General features: G+C 47.6%; 1 protein-coding gene across 1 annotated transcript in view; it reads right to left on the bottom strand.

Moving 5' to 3' along the window:
• The window catches only part of SIMC1 (SUMO interacting motifs containing 1), an 88,063-nt gene that overhangs the window by 5,460 nt on the left and 66,241 nt on the right, over positions 1-16,362 (bottom strand). Inside the window, exons 8-9 of the mRNA XM_017341586.3 lie at positions 11,344-11,500; positions 10,190-10,274 (exon numbers count right to left, since the gene is read on the bottom strand). Of these exons, the coding sequence (XP_017197075.3) occupies positions 10,190-10,274; positions 11,344-11,500 (242 nt within the window). The remainder of the gene's footprint in view (positions 1-10,189; positions 10,275-11,343; positions 11,501-16,362) is intronic.

The raw sequence follows: 16,362 nt of genomic DNA, 5'->3' as shown, positions 1-16,362 counted from the left end.
CGCCCACATGGGATGCTGGTGCCGCAGGTGGAGGATTAACCTACTGTGCCACGGCGCTGGCTCCAACAAGCCACCATCTTGTCAGTAGTACTGGGCAGCAGCTCGGGTGCGCACACCTGGCAACTGGCAGGGAGAGGCAACATCGGCCAGCAGCTCTTGTGAATGCATGTGTTCCTGAGACTCTAGCAGAGGGAAAAATCAGCATTTCCCACTGACTTTGAGTCTGGGAGGATTGACAGGGGGTTGGGCACCCACATAGGACTGTGAGGTGCCCCCAGCCTCTCAACATACCCCAGGCTCCAGGGCTCAGACTGCCTAAGTGGAGCACCCACAGGCAGCGGGCTCTGGGAACGTCTCAGCCTCTCTGTGGTCAGGCCAGGCTAGTGGGGCGGAGGGGATCCTCTGCACCCCGTGACTGTGGGAGCCTTGTGTGCTGAGACTGTGGGACTGTGACTGCATGAGAGGGTGCAGGTGTGGCTGGGTCTCTGGGAAAGCACTGTGAGTGGCTCCACACGCTCAGAGCTCCCTGACTGCCTGGGGTGGGTCACTGCAGCGGGATCTGTGCTCACACTGAGGACTGCACAGCTCCTTTGTGTGGTTCATACATCAGTGAAGATGAGTATTGCAGCCACCGTGGGCTAACATGGAAATTTTAGCCAGAACCACTAGGCAAGAAAAAGAAATCAAAGGGATACAAACTGGAAAGGAAGAAGTGAAACTATCCCTATTTATATGTAGGAGAATCATAAGACTCCATGGAGAGACTACTGGGACTCATAACAGAGTTTGGTAAAGTGGCAGAATATAAAATTAACACACAAAAATCTATAGCCTTTGTATAAACAGACAATGCCATGGCGAGAAAGAACTTCTAAGATCTTCACAACAGCTACAGAAAAAATTGAATACCTTGGAGTAAATTTAACCAAGGAAGTCAAAGATCTCTATGATGAGAACTACAAAACATTAAAAAAAGAGATAAGAAGACACACACAAAAAAGGAAAAATCTTCCATGTTCATGGATTGGAAGAATTTATTTCATCAAAATGTCCATACTCAAAAGCAATTTATAGATTCAATGTGATCCCAATCAAAATACCAATGGCATTCTTCTCAGATCTAGAAAAAACAATGCTAAAATTCATATGGAAACACAAGAGATCTGGAATAGCTAAAGCAATCTTATACAACAAAAACAAAGCTGGAAGCATCACAATATTAGATTTCAAGTCATACTATAGGGCAGTTATAATCAAAGCAGCCTGTTACTGGCCAAAAAATAGATATGCAGACCAATGGAACAGAATAGAAACTCTAGAAATCAATCCATGCATCTACAACCAACTTATCTTTGACAAGGTGCTAAAATCAATCCTAGAGAAAGCACAGTCTCTTCAGCAAATGGTGCTGGGGAAATTGGATTTCCACATGCAGAAGTATGAGGCAAGACCCCTACCTTACATGTTATACAAAAATCCACTCAAAATGGATCAAGGACATAAATCTATGACCCATTACCATCAAATTACTAGAGAGCATTGGGGAAACCCTCCAACACATTGGCATAGGCAAAGACTTTTTGGAAAAGACCCCAAGAAGCACAGGCAATCAAAGCCAAAATTGACAAATAGGATTACATCAAGCTGAGACGCTTCTGCCCTGCAAAAGAAACACTCAGCAAAGTGAAGAGGCAACTGACAGAATGGGAGAAATATTTGCAAACTATGAAACTGATAAAGGATTAATATCCAGAATCTATAAAGAGCTCAAGGAAGTCAACAACAAAGCAAACAGTCCAGTGAAGAAATGGGCAAAGGACTTGAACAGGCATTTTTCAAAAGAGGAAATTCAAATAGCCAACAGACAGATAAAAAAAATGCTCAGGATCACTAGCCATCAGGGAAACGCAAATCAAAACCATGATGCAATCAACCAACAATAAATGCTGGCAAGGATGTGGGGAAAAGGGTACCCTAATCCACTGTTGGTGGGAATGTAAATTGGTGCAGCCACTGTGTGGATGACAGTATGGAGATACCTCAGGAATCTGAAAATAGATCCACCATAGGACCCAGCAATCCCACTCCTGGGAATTTACACAAACAAAATGAACTCAGCATATGAAAGAGTTATCTGTACCCCCATATTCATTGCAGCTCAATTCACAGTAGCTAAGATATTTCCAGATGTCTATCAACAGATGACTGGATAAAGATATTATGGTATGTATACACTATGGAATGCTACTCACACAAAAAATGAAATCCTGTCTTTTGCAACAAAATATATGCAACTGGAAACCATTATACTTAATGAAATATTCCAGTCCTAAAAAGACAGATGTCATATGTTTTCCCTGATCTGTGGTAACTAACAGAGTATCTAAAATGTAACATATTGGAGTGAAACTGACATTTTGAGACTGGGTGATTGTTATAGCCCTTGTCTCTATTGTAGAGAAACAGTATTTTTTTCTTCTTCAGACTATTTGTTGAACTCTTTGCTTAGTGTAGGGTTGATCTTATGAGTATAAAGTAAATTGAAAACAGACCTCTGTAAAAATTAGGAGTGGAGAGACGAAGGAGGGTGGGAACTTGGGCGGGAGGGAGGTAGGGTGGGAAGTGTCACTATGTTCTGAAATCTGTATATATGAAATACATTAAATTTGCATACCTTAAATAAAAATATCTTAACAGCTGCTGAATGTAACAGGTATATAGGAGCTCACTGCACGGTTCTTTTTTTTTTTTTTTGACAGGCAGAGTGGACAGTGAGAGAGAGAGAGAGACAGAGAGAAAGGTCTTCCTTTTGCCGTTGGTTCACTCTCCAATGGCCGCGGCGGCCGGCGCAATGCGGCCGGTGCACTGCGCTGATCTGATGGCAGGAGCCAGGTGCTTCTCCTGGTCTCCCATGGGGTGCAGGGCCCAAGCACTTGGGCCATCCTCCACTGCACTCCCTGGCCACAGCAGAGAGCTGGCCTGGAAGAGGGGCAACCGGGACAGAATCCGGCGCCCCGACCGGGACTAGAACCCGGTGTGCCGGCGCCGCAAGGCGGAGGATTAGCCTAGTGAGCTGCGGCACCGGCCAACGGTTCTTTCAAGTTTTCTGTAGGTCCCCAAGTTAAAATACAAGGGAGAAACAAAAGCTCCAAAGGGACCACATCCCAAATCCACAGGCCAGCCATGGCTGGATTCTAGAAGTGGGTAGAACTTCGGTAGAGTGGCCTGAGGGCCCACAGGAGGCAAAAATACTCAGAGTTCTGAGGACGTCATGAGTTCCAGATGTAGAAAGTCCACTTCTGCATCATTTTCTCAGACTTCTCATTTATAAAATTGGGATAATGGTAACTTTCACTAATAGGGTTATAAAAGGCTTGAACTATAGCACTTCCAGACATTTAGGAAACATAGAATGTGCTTGTTTTGAGGAGTGTGTTAGGTTACATTCCCAAATAATATGCTCAGCATGTTTTTCCTCAACCTTCAGATCAAAGTACTAAGCAGTCCCAGACTTAATTAACAGGTGGGCCTTGTTGTCATTTGAAAACCAAGTGCAACAAAAGCATTACAATGTGTCTGGAGAGTCTGGAAGCACAAGAAACAAAGTTGCCTTGAGATGTAATTGCAGGGCCCTTCAAACACTAAATGAAGAAAAATGTAGGCTGAGCATCTGCAGCAAGGCAAGGCTCAGCCGACACAGTGCAATCAGGCTGGGGAGTGGCCTTTGTAGGCATATTCTCGGTGCAGGAGTCTGGCAGAAAGCAAATACATAATAGAAAATATATTTTGTGGTGAGTGCAGTTAATGAAATAGTTGGATGCTGTGATAAACAGCAATGTCAGGGGCAATGTGGGAAGCAGCCCTCTCTGGCCAGGGAGGCCTCTCCCCTGACTGCTGAAGTATGAGGAGGCAGCCATGCAAGCACACAGGGAAAATCTGGTCTGGGTAGCGAGACCAGCAAGTGCAAATGCCCCAGGGCAGAAGAAGCTTGTTTGAGGACTAGAGATCCAGGGAGGGGAGTGGGAGGGAGAGCAGTTCCAGGGGAGACTGGAGGGTAGGCTGAGCCACACAGGCGTTTAGACTTTGAGGGTCTTCAGTAGGGAAATGTGATCTGTGTCTTCAGCTCCCAGGGGAGAATGATCTTGGGACAAAAGTCTTTTAGTGAAATTTGTGGTTTTTTTTTTTTTTTTTAAGTGAGGCATGTGATCCTCAAAACATAAAATAATAGAGATTTTGATTTTGAACAAAATGGAATGAAAAGTTGATCAAAAAGGGTGAAATTTTATTAAAACAATGCAGGGAATTTAAAGATGAGAAGGTTAGCAGTGCCCTAACACTGCCCACGGGGGAGGAAGTCTTGGCGAGTGGACCGGAGCCACTCAGGTCCCTGCTTCAGCAGGGAGGAGAGCCTTAGGCCAGAGGATGCTGAGCACGGCCCCAGGCCATTTTTATAGAAACAGTGCCTGAAAGCTGAAAGTACAGTCTTTTTTTTTTTTTTTTTTTTTTTTTTTTTTGACAGGTAGAATTATAGACAGTGAGAGAGAGAAAGACAGAGAGGAAGGTCTTCCTTCTGTTGGTTCACTCCCCAAATGGCTGCTATGGCTGGAGCTGCACCCATCCGAAGCCAGGAGCCAGGTGCTCCTCCTGGTCTCCCACGCGGGTGCAGGGGCCCAAGGACTTGGGCCATCCTCCACTGCCCTCCCAGGCCACAGCAGAGAGCTGGACTGGAAGAGGAGCAACTGGGACTAGAACCTGGTGCCCATATGGGATGCCAGTGCTGCAGGCGGAGGATTAACCAAGTGAGCCACGGCGCCAGCCCCGAAAGTACAGTCTTGAGGCCATTTATGTAAAGGGCTTAGCTAACACCTGGCTCAAGGTATTCTGGCTGACAGTATTTCTGTTACTCCCTGTTACTGCTTCTTCACCGTCATCACCACCATCATCATCACCGTGCTGTCACCATAGGAACCGCCAACCTAACACATAACCTGAGCACTCTATCTTCCCTGTCCCTGACTCATCCTTCAGGCTTGTTCCTGATTTTCTAAGAGCTTCTCTCCACTTCTGGGCCCCTCTGGTCCTCTGCCCAGCGACTTGCCACTACTTGTTAGCAGCAGCAGAGTGACTTCAATTTGCAGATCTGATTATGAAACCACTTTCTCGGCTCCCCCATCAAACTGTTTGCATGGAGCTGAATTTCCTTCACGCGGCCCCCGCAGCCCTGCCCGCACACAGCAGGCACGCAGGGCTGTTGTCTGGTGAGCGGACCCTGCCCTGCTCTGCCTCCCCCGCCTCATGGACAGGGCTCCATGCAGCAAGGCGGTGCTGAGGCCTGTGGGCAGCCCCGCCCAAGCTGGCCAGCCAATGGTATTCAGGGAAAACATGCATTTTGTTCATTTCAAAATTACATCGACAGTCCTAGAATTCACAGTTTCAAAAATACGGGATTCGGACTCCACACAAGCTTCGGGGAAACTCCATGACAGATATTTGTAATGTTTCTGAGGTTCAAACTTGAGTCCCAGGCCCCTGTGATTGGGGAGTAGGAGACGGACTCTCAGCCAGAGAATGTGAGCTCCACTGCCAGCCTTGCACCTGTGTCTATCTGGGCGGCTCTGCCCTCCGGAGAAACGTGTGCAAAGTGGAGCTTCCGGGCACCCTTCTCCCCTGGAGTCTGCACAGAAGCGACTGAACTATGCACAGACAGCGTGGAAAGTCGCTTCTAGTGAGGCTTCAATACAATGCCACATTTTTAAAAAGATTTATTTATTTATTTGAAAGTCAGAGTTACACACAGAGAGAAGGAGAGGCAGAGAGAGAGAGAGAGAGAGAGAGAGAGAGAGAGAGAGAGAGTCTTCCATCCAGCTCCATTGGACCGGAGCTGCCCCGATCCAAAGCCAGGAGCCAGGAGCTTCCTCCAGGTCTCCCATGTGGGTGCAGGGGCCCAAGCACTTGGTCCTTCCTCCACTGCCCTCCTGGGCCATAGCAGAGAGCTGGATCGGAAGCCTGGCCTTAAATCGGTGCCCATATGGGATGCCGCTCTACAGACGGTGGCTTAACTGGCTATGCCACAGTGCTGGCCGCAATGCCACATTTTTAATATTAAATTTAGTTTTAACTCCTGAAGGTTAATGGGCTCGCTCTGCTTTAAGATTACAGGAGAGAATCCCAGAGGAAGAATGAAAGCAAGTAGAAACTGCCATCCAATGCATTCCCCAGGGTTCCTGTTAAAGGGTGTGTGTGTGTGTGTGTGTGTGAGAAAGAGAGAGAGAGAGAGAGAGAGAGAGAGAGAGAGAGAGAGAGAGAGAGAGAATTTAGGATGGGAAATGCCCTGGAAGCTCACCTTCTAATCTCATCCTGTGATTTCACAGACAATTGATTCTTCCCAGTGTGTTTTTATTATGCACTGACTCTGGCAGCAGACCTAAGTCAGAATGCTGGCTGTGCATTTAACTTATCTTTCAGCCTTTGTTTCCCCACCTGTAAAATGGGTAGATGATACTAACGAGGTCACCAGTGTACGTCTGTGAGCCAGATGACGGGACTCACCTAGCCTTCTTTCCTTTCCCCCTTCATACTAAGAGGTTCACCTGAACTAAGGGCAAATTTGGGCTCTTAATGCTTCATCAGATTTGACTGAGTTCATCCTAAAGGTTTCTCCATTGTGAAGTCACTGTAACCCACCTCGGCCTTTACACGGATCGTAGCCTACTCGTAACCAGTAGCGGTGTCTCAGCCAGCACATGCAGCCAACCACCATACCAGGCTCATCGGAGGCAAAAGAGCTATCCAGACGCCTTTGTCCCCCACTTCCCTTTTCTGTCTGTAACTGTTATCCAGCCACCTGTCGGCCCCCAGGGTCACTCTGAACCTGTTTTGGTTCTGGGGGCTCCTGATTCAGCAGTGATCATTCGTTCCTTGTCCAATCCAAGTGTTGAATTAAAAATGTCGAAAGCTTTCTTTTTGACACTCCCCCCGCCCTCCGTGCTGAGTTAAGCTGAGCTGAAGATGCCGTTCACAGGGTCCCAGGCCCCTGCAAGGAACGCTGATGCGGGCTGCTGGCCACTGCGGGGCGCTGTTCTGCTGCCTTCTTTGTAGAACAATGTTTCCAAACTCCTGGTTCTGAATACTTTTTCTCTTTAATTCTTCGTCTCCAGCAGGACTGGAGAAGGTGTTATGGATATAACATTGAAACACACCAACTTATTCTTGGTCAGTATACATTGGTCTGAGTTCCTCTCCTCCCTATCAAAAAAAATGTTCTCTAGTAAAAGTAGATCTCAGAGCTACTTTTGGGGTGTAGCGGGTAAAGCCACTGCCTCTGATGCCGGCATCCTATTGGGCACTGGTTCATGTCCTGGCTGCTCCACTTCTGACCCAGCTCCCTGCTAATGCACCTGGGAGGGCAGTGGAGAATAGCCCAAGGGCTTGAACCCTTACCACCCATGTGGGAGGACCTGGATGAAGCTCTTGGCTTTGGCCTGGACCAACTCTGGCCACTGCGGCCATATAGGGGGTGAACCAGCAGATGGAAGATCTGTCTCTGTAACTCTGCTTTTGTAACTCTGCTTTTGAAATAATTAAATAAATAAATAAATCTTAAAAAAAAAAAAGTGGTTCTCATGTCCATCTTAACTCACTGTCGCTCATGATAGGCATACTCCCCGGGAATCAAAACAGAAATGAATGAGTGTTAGCAGTGAGCCTTAATATTAAACCGTCTGTTAAGTCTCAAAAACAAAAAAAGTTACATAACCTCAAGGAGGCAAAGTACACATGGGCTCTCCTTTGGGACTTTGTTCTCTGAAGAACAAGCGCTTTCTCTGAAGGTGCTGGCAGAGGCGCAGAGTCCACAGCCACCTGCTGTGCTCTTGCTCCTGGAATGATTAACCTGGCAAGTCAAGGATCATCATCCCCGCTCGATAGAAGGGCAGGCCCAGGCCTGGAGACATGGAGTTGCCTGCCCAGTGCAGTAACGGCACGGTTGGGATTCAGACCCACACCTTCCACCTTCCATTCGGTGCTTTCTCTCTGCGAATGTCTCCACAACAGCTTTCTCAGTTTCAGGACAGACAGGGAGTAAAGGTTCGCTCACCTTTCCAATTGCCAGTACTGAGTTAAAGTCTGCCGTAACATGATCACCGGCAGATGATGATGCACCAAGCTGCAGGCATGGCTCCCTCTACCCTTCCTAAGGCTAAGGACACCATCACAATCTGGTGTGACTGTGAACAACAGGGATCTAATACTAACACAGTACCATCAATGCCTCCAGTGGAGTCCCCCGGGAGACAGGTGTGCTAACACAGTACCATCAACTCCTCCAGTGGAGTCCCCGGGAGACAGGTGTACTAACACAGTGCCATCAACTCCTCCAGTGGAGTCCCTAGGAGACAGGTGTACTAACACAGTACCATCAACTCCTCCAGTGGAGTCCCCTAGGAGACAGGTGTACTAACACAGTACCATCAACTCCTCCAGTGCAGTCCCCCGGGATACAGGTGTGTGGTGCAGAGCTAAGGCTACTTGGGCGGCCTACGTTCCTCATGGAAGGGCCCGGGAGTGGTTTGAGTCTCAGCTGCTCTGGAGACTCTGGCTTCCTGCTCATGTGTGCGCTGGGGCGCAGTGGGTGACAGCCTGAGTGGTCCCTCTCATCCCCGTGGAGACCTGGACTAAATTCCTGCCTCTCAGCTGTCAGGGATCTGGGGAGCGAATCAGCAGATAGATGATCTCCCTCTCTCTAAGCCTCTCAATTTTTCTTTAAACCAATTGTCCTGATCAGGTATTTTATAACTTTCTTTTTCCCAGTGCAGGACCCAGTCTAGGATCACACATTGCCGTTAGTATTCCCCTGCGTTCGTTTCTTTTACCTCTGGAACTGATTTCAGCCTCTCTTTGTTTCTGAGGCACTGATGCTTTTGAAAAGCAGGGGTCGGTTATTTTGTATTTTGCCTGAGGCTTCCCGGCAGCTGGGTTTCATCAGGAATTTTTGGCCTGCACACTTCATTCATCACTGTGTGTCCTTTTCAGTCTATGCATCTAGGAGGGCTGTCACGCTTCTCTCCTCTCAAATGACCATGTTTCCTTTGGTAATTAATACGCCACCAGTTCTTCAGTTTCCCTCAGGGTCTCCCTAATTCTTAGCTAATCAAGTCATCCTCCTAGGAAGAAGCCACTCCATCATAATCGTGGTCCACACTAGCCTCCCGAGTAGCACCGAGTAGTTAGCGAGTAGCTAACTTGCCCAGATCCTCCTTGGTCACTGGCTTTGCCTGGGATTTGAACATCCCTGAAGAAACACTTCATAGATTCTTGGGGATGAGGGTACTTGAGAGAGTTCATGGAAATGTGTATTACAAAAATAACTATGTGGGGCCAGCGCTGTGGCTTGGGGGTAAAGCAGTGTCGGCATCCCATCTGGGCTCCAGTTCGAGGCCCAGCTGCTCCACTTCCAATCCAGCTCTCTGCTATGGCCTGGGAAAGCAATAGAAGATGGCCCAAGTCCTTGGGCCCCTGCACTCGTGTGGGAGACCCAGAAGAAGCTCCTGGCTTCGGATCGGTGCAGCTCCGGTCTTTGTGGCCAACTGGAGAGTGAACCAGTAGATGAAGGACCTCTCTCTCTCTCTCTCTCTCTCTCTCTCTGCCTCTCCTTCTCTCTCTGTGTAACTCTCTCAAATAAATAAATAAATATTTAAAAAAAGAAAAGTAACTATGCATGATTGCCAAGATTTTTTTGGATCAAAATAAACTTATCTTTTAGTTCTATTTTCTACAAAGTTTAAAAAGTACCCTTGAACTTTACATTTTTTGTTTGCAGCTGTGCATGTTCACTTTGACAACGATTTGCTCTATGTGTGTGCTGTGTTGACAGATGTTTACAACATCAAGAGTTAGCAATCAGTCCAACAAACTGTTGCAATGCCAGGCCAGGGTGAGACGACAGAGGGGTCAGGTCATTACTGAATACTTCTCGTGTTATGAAGACTTCGGTTTCTCTACACAACCTGTAACTATGAGGACCACTGTCTTATCAGCCATCACAAAAAGATGGTTCTAGCTATATAACTCCTTGTTCCTTACAGTTACAACCAAGGAACAATGCTTTCTGTTAAGGCAACAAATTAAGTCCCCTGCATAATGTTCAATAAAGTATTGCTGAGGCCCCTGTTTGTGGACAAATGCTCCTTACCTCTTAAAACATGCTGGTAACTGGACAACAGGAACTGCAGGTGCTCAACCAGCTCATCCCAAGTCTGCCACTGGGTTTTATCAGACTGCAGAGATAACAGAAGCAATTGATAATAAATGCCTTCTCCAGTTACTAACTTTAGTACAGTTTTCAAGTCACTTTTTAAAAAAAGATTTATTCTATTTGAAAGGTGGAGTTACAGAAAGAAAGGGAGACATACAGAAAGAGATCTGACATCTACTGGTTGTCGCTCCCCCTCTTCGTGGAGGAACGACACTAAACCCCGCCTAGGCTTCCCCACTAAGAGGGGGAGTCACGGCACCATTATGTCACTCCCCCTCTTAGTGGAGGAACGACACAGGACCCTGCGCTGTTCTTTTGTCTGCTCGGCCCTCCCCGGGTTTGCTGCTGGTTCTTCCCGGGTTGGCTACCGTCCCTTCCACCTCCGTGGAAGGGCGGTTCCCCCTGGCCACTTTTCCCACTTCCGCGGGGGAGCGGCACACCGCCGGCCGGCTCTCTCGGGGGCTGCACAGGTGTTCCTTCAGATAGATGTTCCTGGTGCATGTTGTCTCTCTCCTCCTTTATAGTCCTCTTCCACCAATCCCAACTCTGCTACCCACACGCCGAGTACGCTGCTCTCCTCCAATCAGGAGCAGGTCCTGCTGTTTATTGGTTGAACTGGAGGCAGCTGTGTAGAAGCTGCTTCTCCCTTCTCAGCGCCATATTGTGGGAGAGCAGATGCATAGAATAAGTCTTAATTCCAGTAACTTAGTCTAGTCCGAGTTGCTCCCAGTTGCTCCCCACACTGGTTCATTCCCCAGATGACCACAATAGCCAGGCCTGGGCCAGGCCAAAGCCAGGAACCCCATCCTGGTCTCCTACATGAGTGCAGGGGCCCAAAGGCTTGGACATCTTCCACGGCTTTCCCAGGCACATTAGCAGGGAGCTGGATTGGAAGCAGAGCAGCTGGGACTTGAACACCCGTGCTCTGACATGGATGTTGGTGCCCTGGCAGCTTAACCCACTGTGCCGAATCGCTGGCCTCTCAAGTCCCTTTTATAATGCTCCAAGAGTTGTGGTTCACACTAAAATCCTGTGGGCTGGGTTAGGGGAAAGGCATCCCTGGCCTGGCGTCCAAGCAGGAAGAAACGCACCTGGCACTTGAGCAGCGATGTGGAGTTGTTGAGAAAATAGAGCGCCTGGGCCAGAGACAAAGGCAGGCGGGTGGGCGTCTCGCAGCTGTGGAGGAAAATGATTTCTAACACTTTGCAGCGCAGCAGGTGGCTCTCCATGGTCGTAAAGAACATCTCCCTGCAAGGAGGAGAGGACCGGGGAGTTAACCATCACAGAACACACACCACATGTCACCCCGAGGGTTCTAACATTTGCCCTAGGAAGGCCAAGAAGGAGTCCAGTGGAGGCCTACATCATGACGCCTGGGAACAGGGCAGAAATGGATTTACTGATGAATTAACAACTGCCAGGACAAGGCCTCTGAGAAGGACAAGTTGAGGACACATGAAGATCATGACCTTACCTTGTGTGCATGAGAAGTAGCTGTGAGAATACGGCAAAGTGCCGCTAATAGGCCAGGCACTGTTTGGCACAACAAGGAATGTTCAGATAAACGAAAGAGGGCACAGCTCTCAAAAAGCTGGCAGCTGCACAGGCAAAGGAAGTTTGCAACGAGAGCTTAGATAGAGTGCAGGGAAAGCGCTGGTGGTGCTGCAGAGACGCGGAAGCCAGCACACTGGCTGCCGGGACTGCCCCGGTCTGCTCAGGGAGGGGGCAGTGGCACTGGGGACTCCAGAGGACAAGGAAGACTCAAGGCGGGAGGCATTTCAACAGAATGGGAAGGCAGGGCCCAAACGAAGTCAGCACACACAGTTGTGCCATCAGGGCATCTTCAGTTGCAGTCTCAGACTTGAGTGCCCCAGGGGGACTCCTGCCCTTGACTCTGAGCCTCGTGCAGGTGGGCTGGGCTGGGCACCTTCAGAAGCTTCTGAGCAGGGGAATGACACAACCACAGCTTTACAGGAATGCGAATGAAACCCATTGTTCTCAAAGCAATGTCAGCTTCCAAGAGAAAGCTATGGGCCTCAGCCACACAGGGTGGGTCTCTGGACCGTCTGAAGGCGTTTGGTTTCTTGGTTGGTCCTCACCAGCCCAGGCCAGGGCTCCTGTCTCCTCCAACATCCCCGTCCTCCCACCATGTGGCAGCATCTGTGAAAACAGCAGAGCTACTGTGCCACTGCCATTTAAAAAAATGACGGATAAAGAAGCAGCTGTTCATTTTTCTTTCTTCCTGACCTTTGCTTTTCCACCAGATACAAATATTATTTGTATGGAACAAAGTTGAAAAGCAGGATGAGTATCTGTAACCTTTGTTTCTTACTATTGAAGTTCTACAAACCTAAAATATTTAGGGGCCGGCGCTGTGGCACAGTGGGTTTGAAGTAAGCAGGCATACAGGTGAAAACTGATTAGGTTTGTGAGCTGGAAGACCACGCCTTCCCCACGCCCCTGTGTGACCTCACGCCCCACCTGATACCTTTGCCACGCCCTGTGTGACCTCATGCCCCTACCGGGCCACACCTGGGTGCCCATCAGCCAATCAGGTTAATTAACCACTCCCCTTTGGAAGTGGGTTAAAAGCCTGTCCGGCTTCTCTTCTGTTTCCTGGCCTCTTGCCAGGGGGGTGGCTGGCTGTAGCCCTGCGCCTCAAGGGCGTGTAGTACTTGAGGCTGCCCACCCTAGGCTTCCTGGCCTAGATGCTCCTCCACGTGGTTGGTTCCTGGTGCTCGGTATGAGCCCAGATTTACCCCTCTCTCTCTTTTGGATAAAGCTCTCTCTCTTCTATGATTTTCCTCACTGAATAAAAGCTTAAAATGTACCATGCTGCTTCGTTTATTAATGCAGGTATTTAGAATTCTCTAAATATTAGGCAAGAACCCTCGTGGGCTTATTAATATTGGGGATTATTAATAAGCATGTGGTGATATCATATGGCACCCCAAATTCAGGTAGCATATGTGGCACCCCAGATGGTGCTTCTGGGGAAATTTAAGGGGCCACATTTTTGGATAGATTTTAGGGGGTCATCCCCGATATCAGCTTAATGCCTTGGCCTGCAGTGCCGGCATCCCATATGGGCGCTGGTTCAAGACCTGGCTGCCCCACTTCTGATCCAGCTCTCTGCTATGGCCTGGGAAAGCAGTAGAAGATGGCCCAAGTCCTTGGGCCCCTGCACCCAAACAGGAGACCTGGAAGAAGCTCCTGGCTCCTAGCTTTGGACCTGCCCTGTAAAAAATATTTAAAAAGTTCTTGGGTAGAAGAGAAATGATATAAGCTGGAATTTGGCTTTTCAAGAAGGTAGGAAGAACATAAAAAATGCTCCCCTCATCTTTTTTACTACAAAAAAACCCCACCCTGTCTCGGTTTTAAATTTTTTTTTATTAAGAGGTACAGCAGTGGGGGTGTGCAGAGTGAGAGTGTACCATCCACTGGTTCACTTCCCAGATGCCTGCAATAGGCAAGGCTGGACCGAGGCTAGAAGCTGGGAATGCAATCCCGGTCTCCCCTGTGGATGGCAGGAGCCTGTCACTTGAGTCATCACTGCTGCTTCCCAAGGGCATCTGTGGGACACTAGAGTCAGGAGCTAGAGCCAGAAACTGAACCCAGGAACTCCAACATGGATGTGGGTGTCTTAACTGCTAGGTGAAATTTTATCTCCTTAGAGTTTACGACATAAGTGGAAGTAAAATGCATGAATGTGAATGGGGTAATTCAGGGCAGATTCTAGTAATTTAAGAAAGTATACTATAATTCAAGAGTAACCAATACAGTTTTTTTTCCCCCAGAAAAATAGTTTGGTAAAATTCCATACCCATTCATAATAAAACTCAGAAAAGCAGGGAGAGAATTTCTTCAACTTGTCAATGAATATGTACAAAGAAGCCTATAGTGAGCATCATATTAATTAAAAAAATTTTTTTTTTGGCTGGCGCCGTGGCTCAATAGGTTCAAAAAATATTTTTTTTTGACAGGCAGAGCGGACAGTGAGAGAGAGAGACAGAGAGAAAGGTCTTTCTTTGCCGTTGGTTCACCCTCCAATGGCTGCCGTGGCCGGCGCGCTTCGGCCGGCACATAGCGCTGATCCGAAGGCAGGAGCCAGGTGCTTCTCCTGGTCTCCCATGGGGTGCAGGGCCCAAGTACTTGGGCCATCCTCCACTGCACTCCCTGGCCACAGCAGAGAGCTGGCCTGGAAGAGGGGCAACCGGGACAGAATCCGGCGCCCCGACCGGGACTAGAACCCGGTGTGCCGGCACCGCAGGTGGAGGATTAGCCTATTGAGCCACGGCGCCAGCCCTGGCATCATATTAATTAATAAGTAATGAAATAGTAAAGTGAGTGCTTTCCCCACAGATCATGAACAAGGCAGAGATATCCACTCTCACACTGGTAGTTGACAAAGTACCGGAAGGTCTAACCAGAAATGTAAGGCAAGAAAAAGAAAAAGACATACAGACTGGAATATAAGAAATAAAATCTTCCCTTTATGCAGACAGCATGATGGTCTACACAGACAATCTCAAGGGCTCTTTGGCAAAAAGGCAAGAGTCATAAATGAAAAAACTGGTAAAGTAAACATCACTAAAACTTCTGCACCATGAAAGACCTCAATAAGAGGATATAAAAACCAAACCACAGAGAGGGAGAAAATGTTTGCAAACTACAGATCTGACAAATGACTAATACCTAAAATAAATAGTTTCTCAAAAATTCAACAGTAAAAAAGCAAACAATTCATTTAGAACATAGAAAGAGGAGTATTTCATGAAAGTTTTTTTTAAACACTTTGTCACAGAGATGAACATATCTCTCCTTCCTCCTCTCTCTCTCTTAAAGATTTAGTTATGGGGCCAGCACTGTGGCATTGTGGGTAAAGCTGCTGCCTGTGGCTTTATTTATTTATTTGAAAGACACAGTGACAGAGAGAGGGAAAACCAGAGAGAGAGTGAGATTTTCCATTTGCTGTAGGTTTACTACCCAAATGGCTGCAACAGCCAAGTAAGGGCCAGTCCAAAGCCAGGAGTCCAGAATTCCATCTGGGTTTCCCACATGGGTGCTGGGGCCCAAGGATTTGGGCCATCTTCTACTGCCTTTGTAGGCATATTAGATGGAAGCTGATTCAGGAGTGGGGCAGCCAGGACTTGAACCGGCGCTGATACAGGATGTGACACCACAAGCAGCAGCTTAACCCACTGTCCCACAATGCTGGCCCCTCTAGACAGCAATTAAGCAATGAAACATCGTGAGCCATCAGAGATGTGAAAATAATCACAAGATAACACTGCACACCTATCAGAATGGTTAAAATAATGAAAAATGACAGCACGAATTGCTGGGCAGGATGCAGAGAAGCTGGGCCACTCATACCTTGCTGGCGGGAATGTGAAACGGGACAGCCACCCAGGGAGACAGCTCAGTGGCTTCTTAAAAAGCTAAGTATGAAACTGTTATGGTTGCAGACAGGGTGCTCTGGGCATTTACTCCAGAAACATGAAGACGTAGCCACACAAACACTTGTATGTGCATGGTTATAGCAGATTCACTCATAATGGCTGTCGCACAGATATCTTTCAATGGATAAACGCTTAAAAAACAAATAGTGGTCTGTCCATATCATGGGATAATACTGACTAATAAGGAATGAACCATTAATACATCCTGGATGAATTTCCAGATAACTATGGAGAGTAAAAAAAGCCACTCCCCAAGATTTACGTAGTAACATATGATTTCATTTCCCTAATACTCTTGAAATGACAAAATTATAAAAATGAAGAACAGAGTACTGATTGCCAGGAGTGGGAGTGGCTACAAAAGTGGCTATGAATAACACTTGCAGTCATGGAAATGTTCTGTGTCCATGTGGATACACTGGCTGTGATACTGCACTACAGTTCTTCAATATATCAGCATCTGGAGAATTGGGTGGAGTATATGGGATCTCTCTGTACCAATTCCTTTCAAGTGCATGTGGACCTACAATCAGATCAGAATACGTAATATGGAGTAGCCAGAACTCGAGCAAGGCACTCCAGTACAGGGTGCAGAGGTCCCAAGCAGTAGCTTAACCTGTTGCATCACATGCTTTTTGTAAATTAAAA

The sequence above is a fragment of the Oryctolagus cuniculus genome, chromosome 6, assembly GCF_964237555.1.
Source record: "Oryctolagus cuniculus chromosome 6, mOryCun1.1, whole genome shotgun sequence".
NCBI classification, from domain to species: Eukaryota; Metazoa; Chordata; class Mammalia; order Lagomorpha; family Leporidae; genus Oryctolagus; species Oryctolagus cuniculus.
This window is presented reverse-complemented; position numbering and strand designations above follow the sequence as displayed.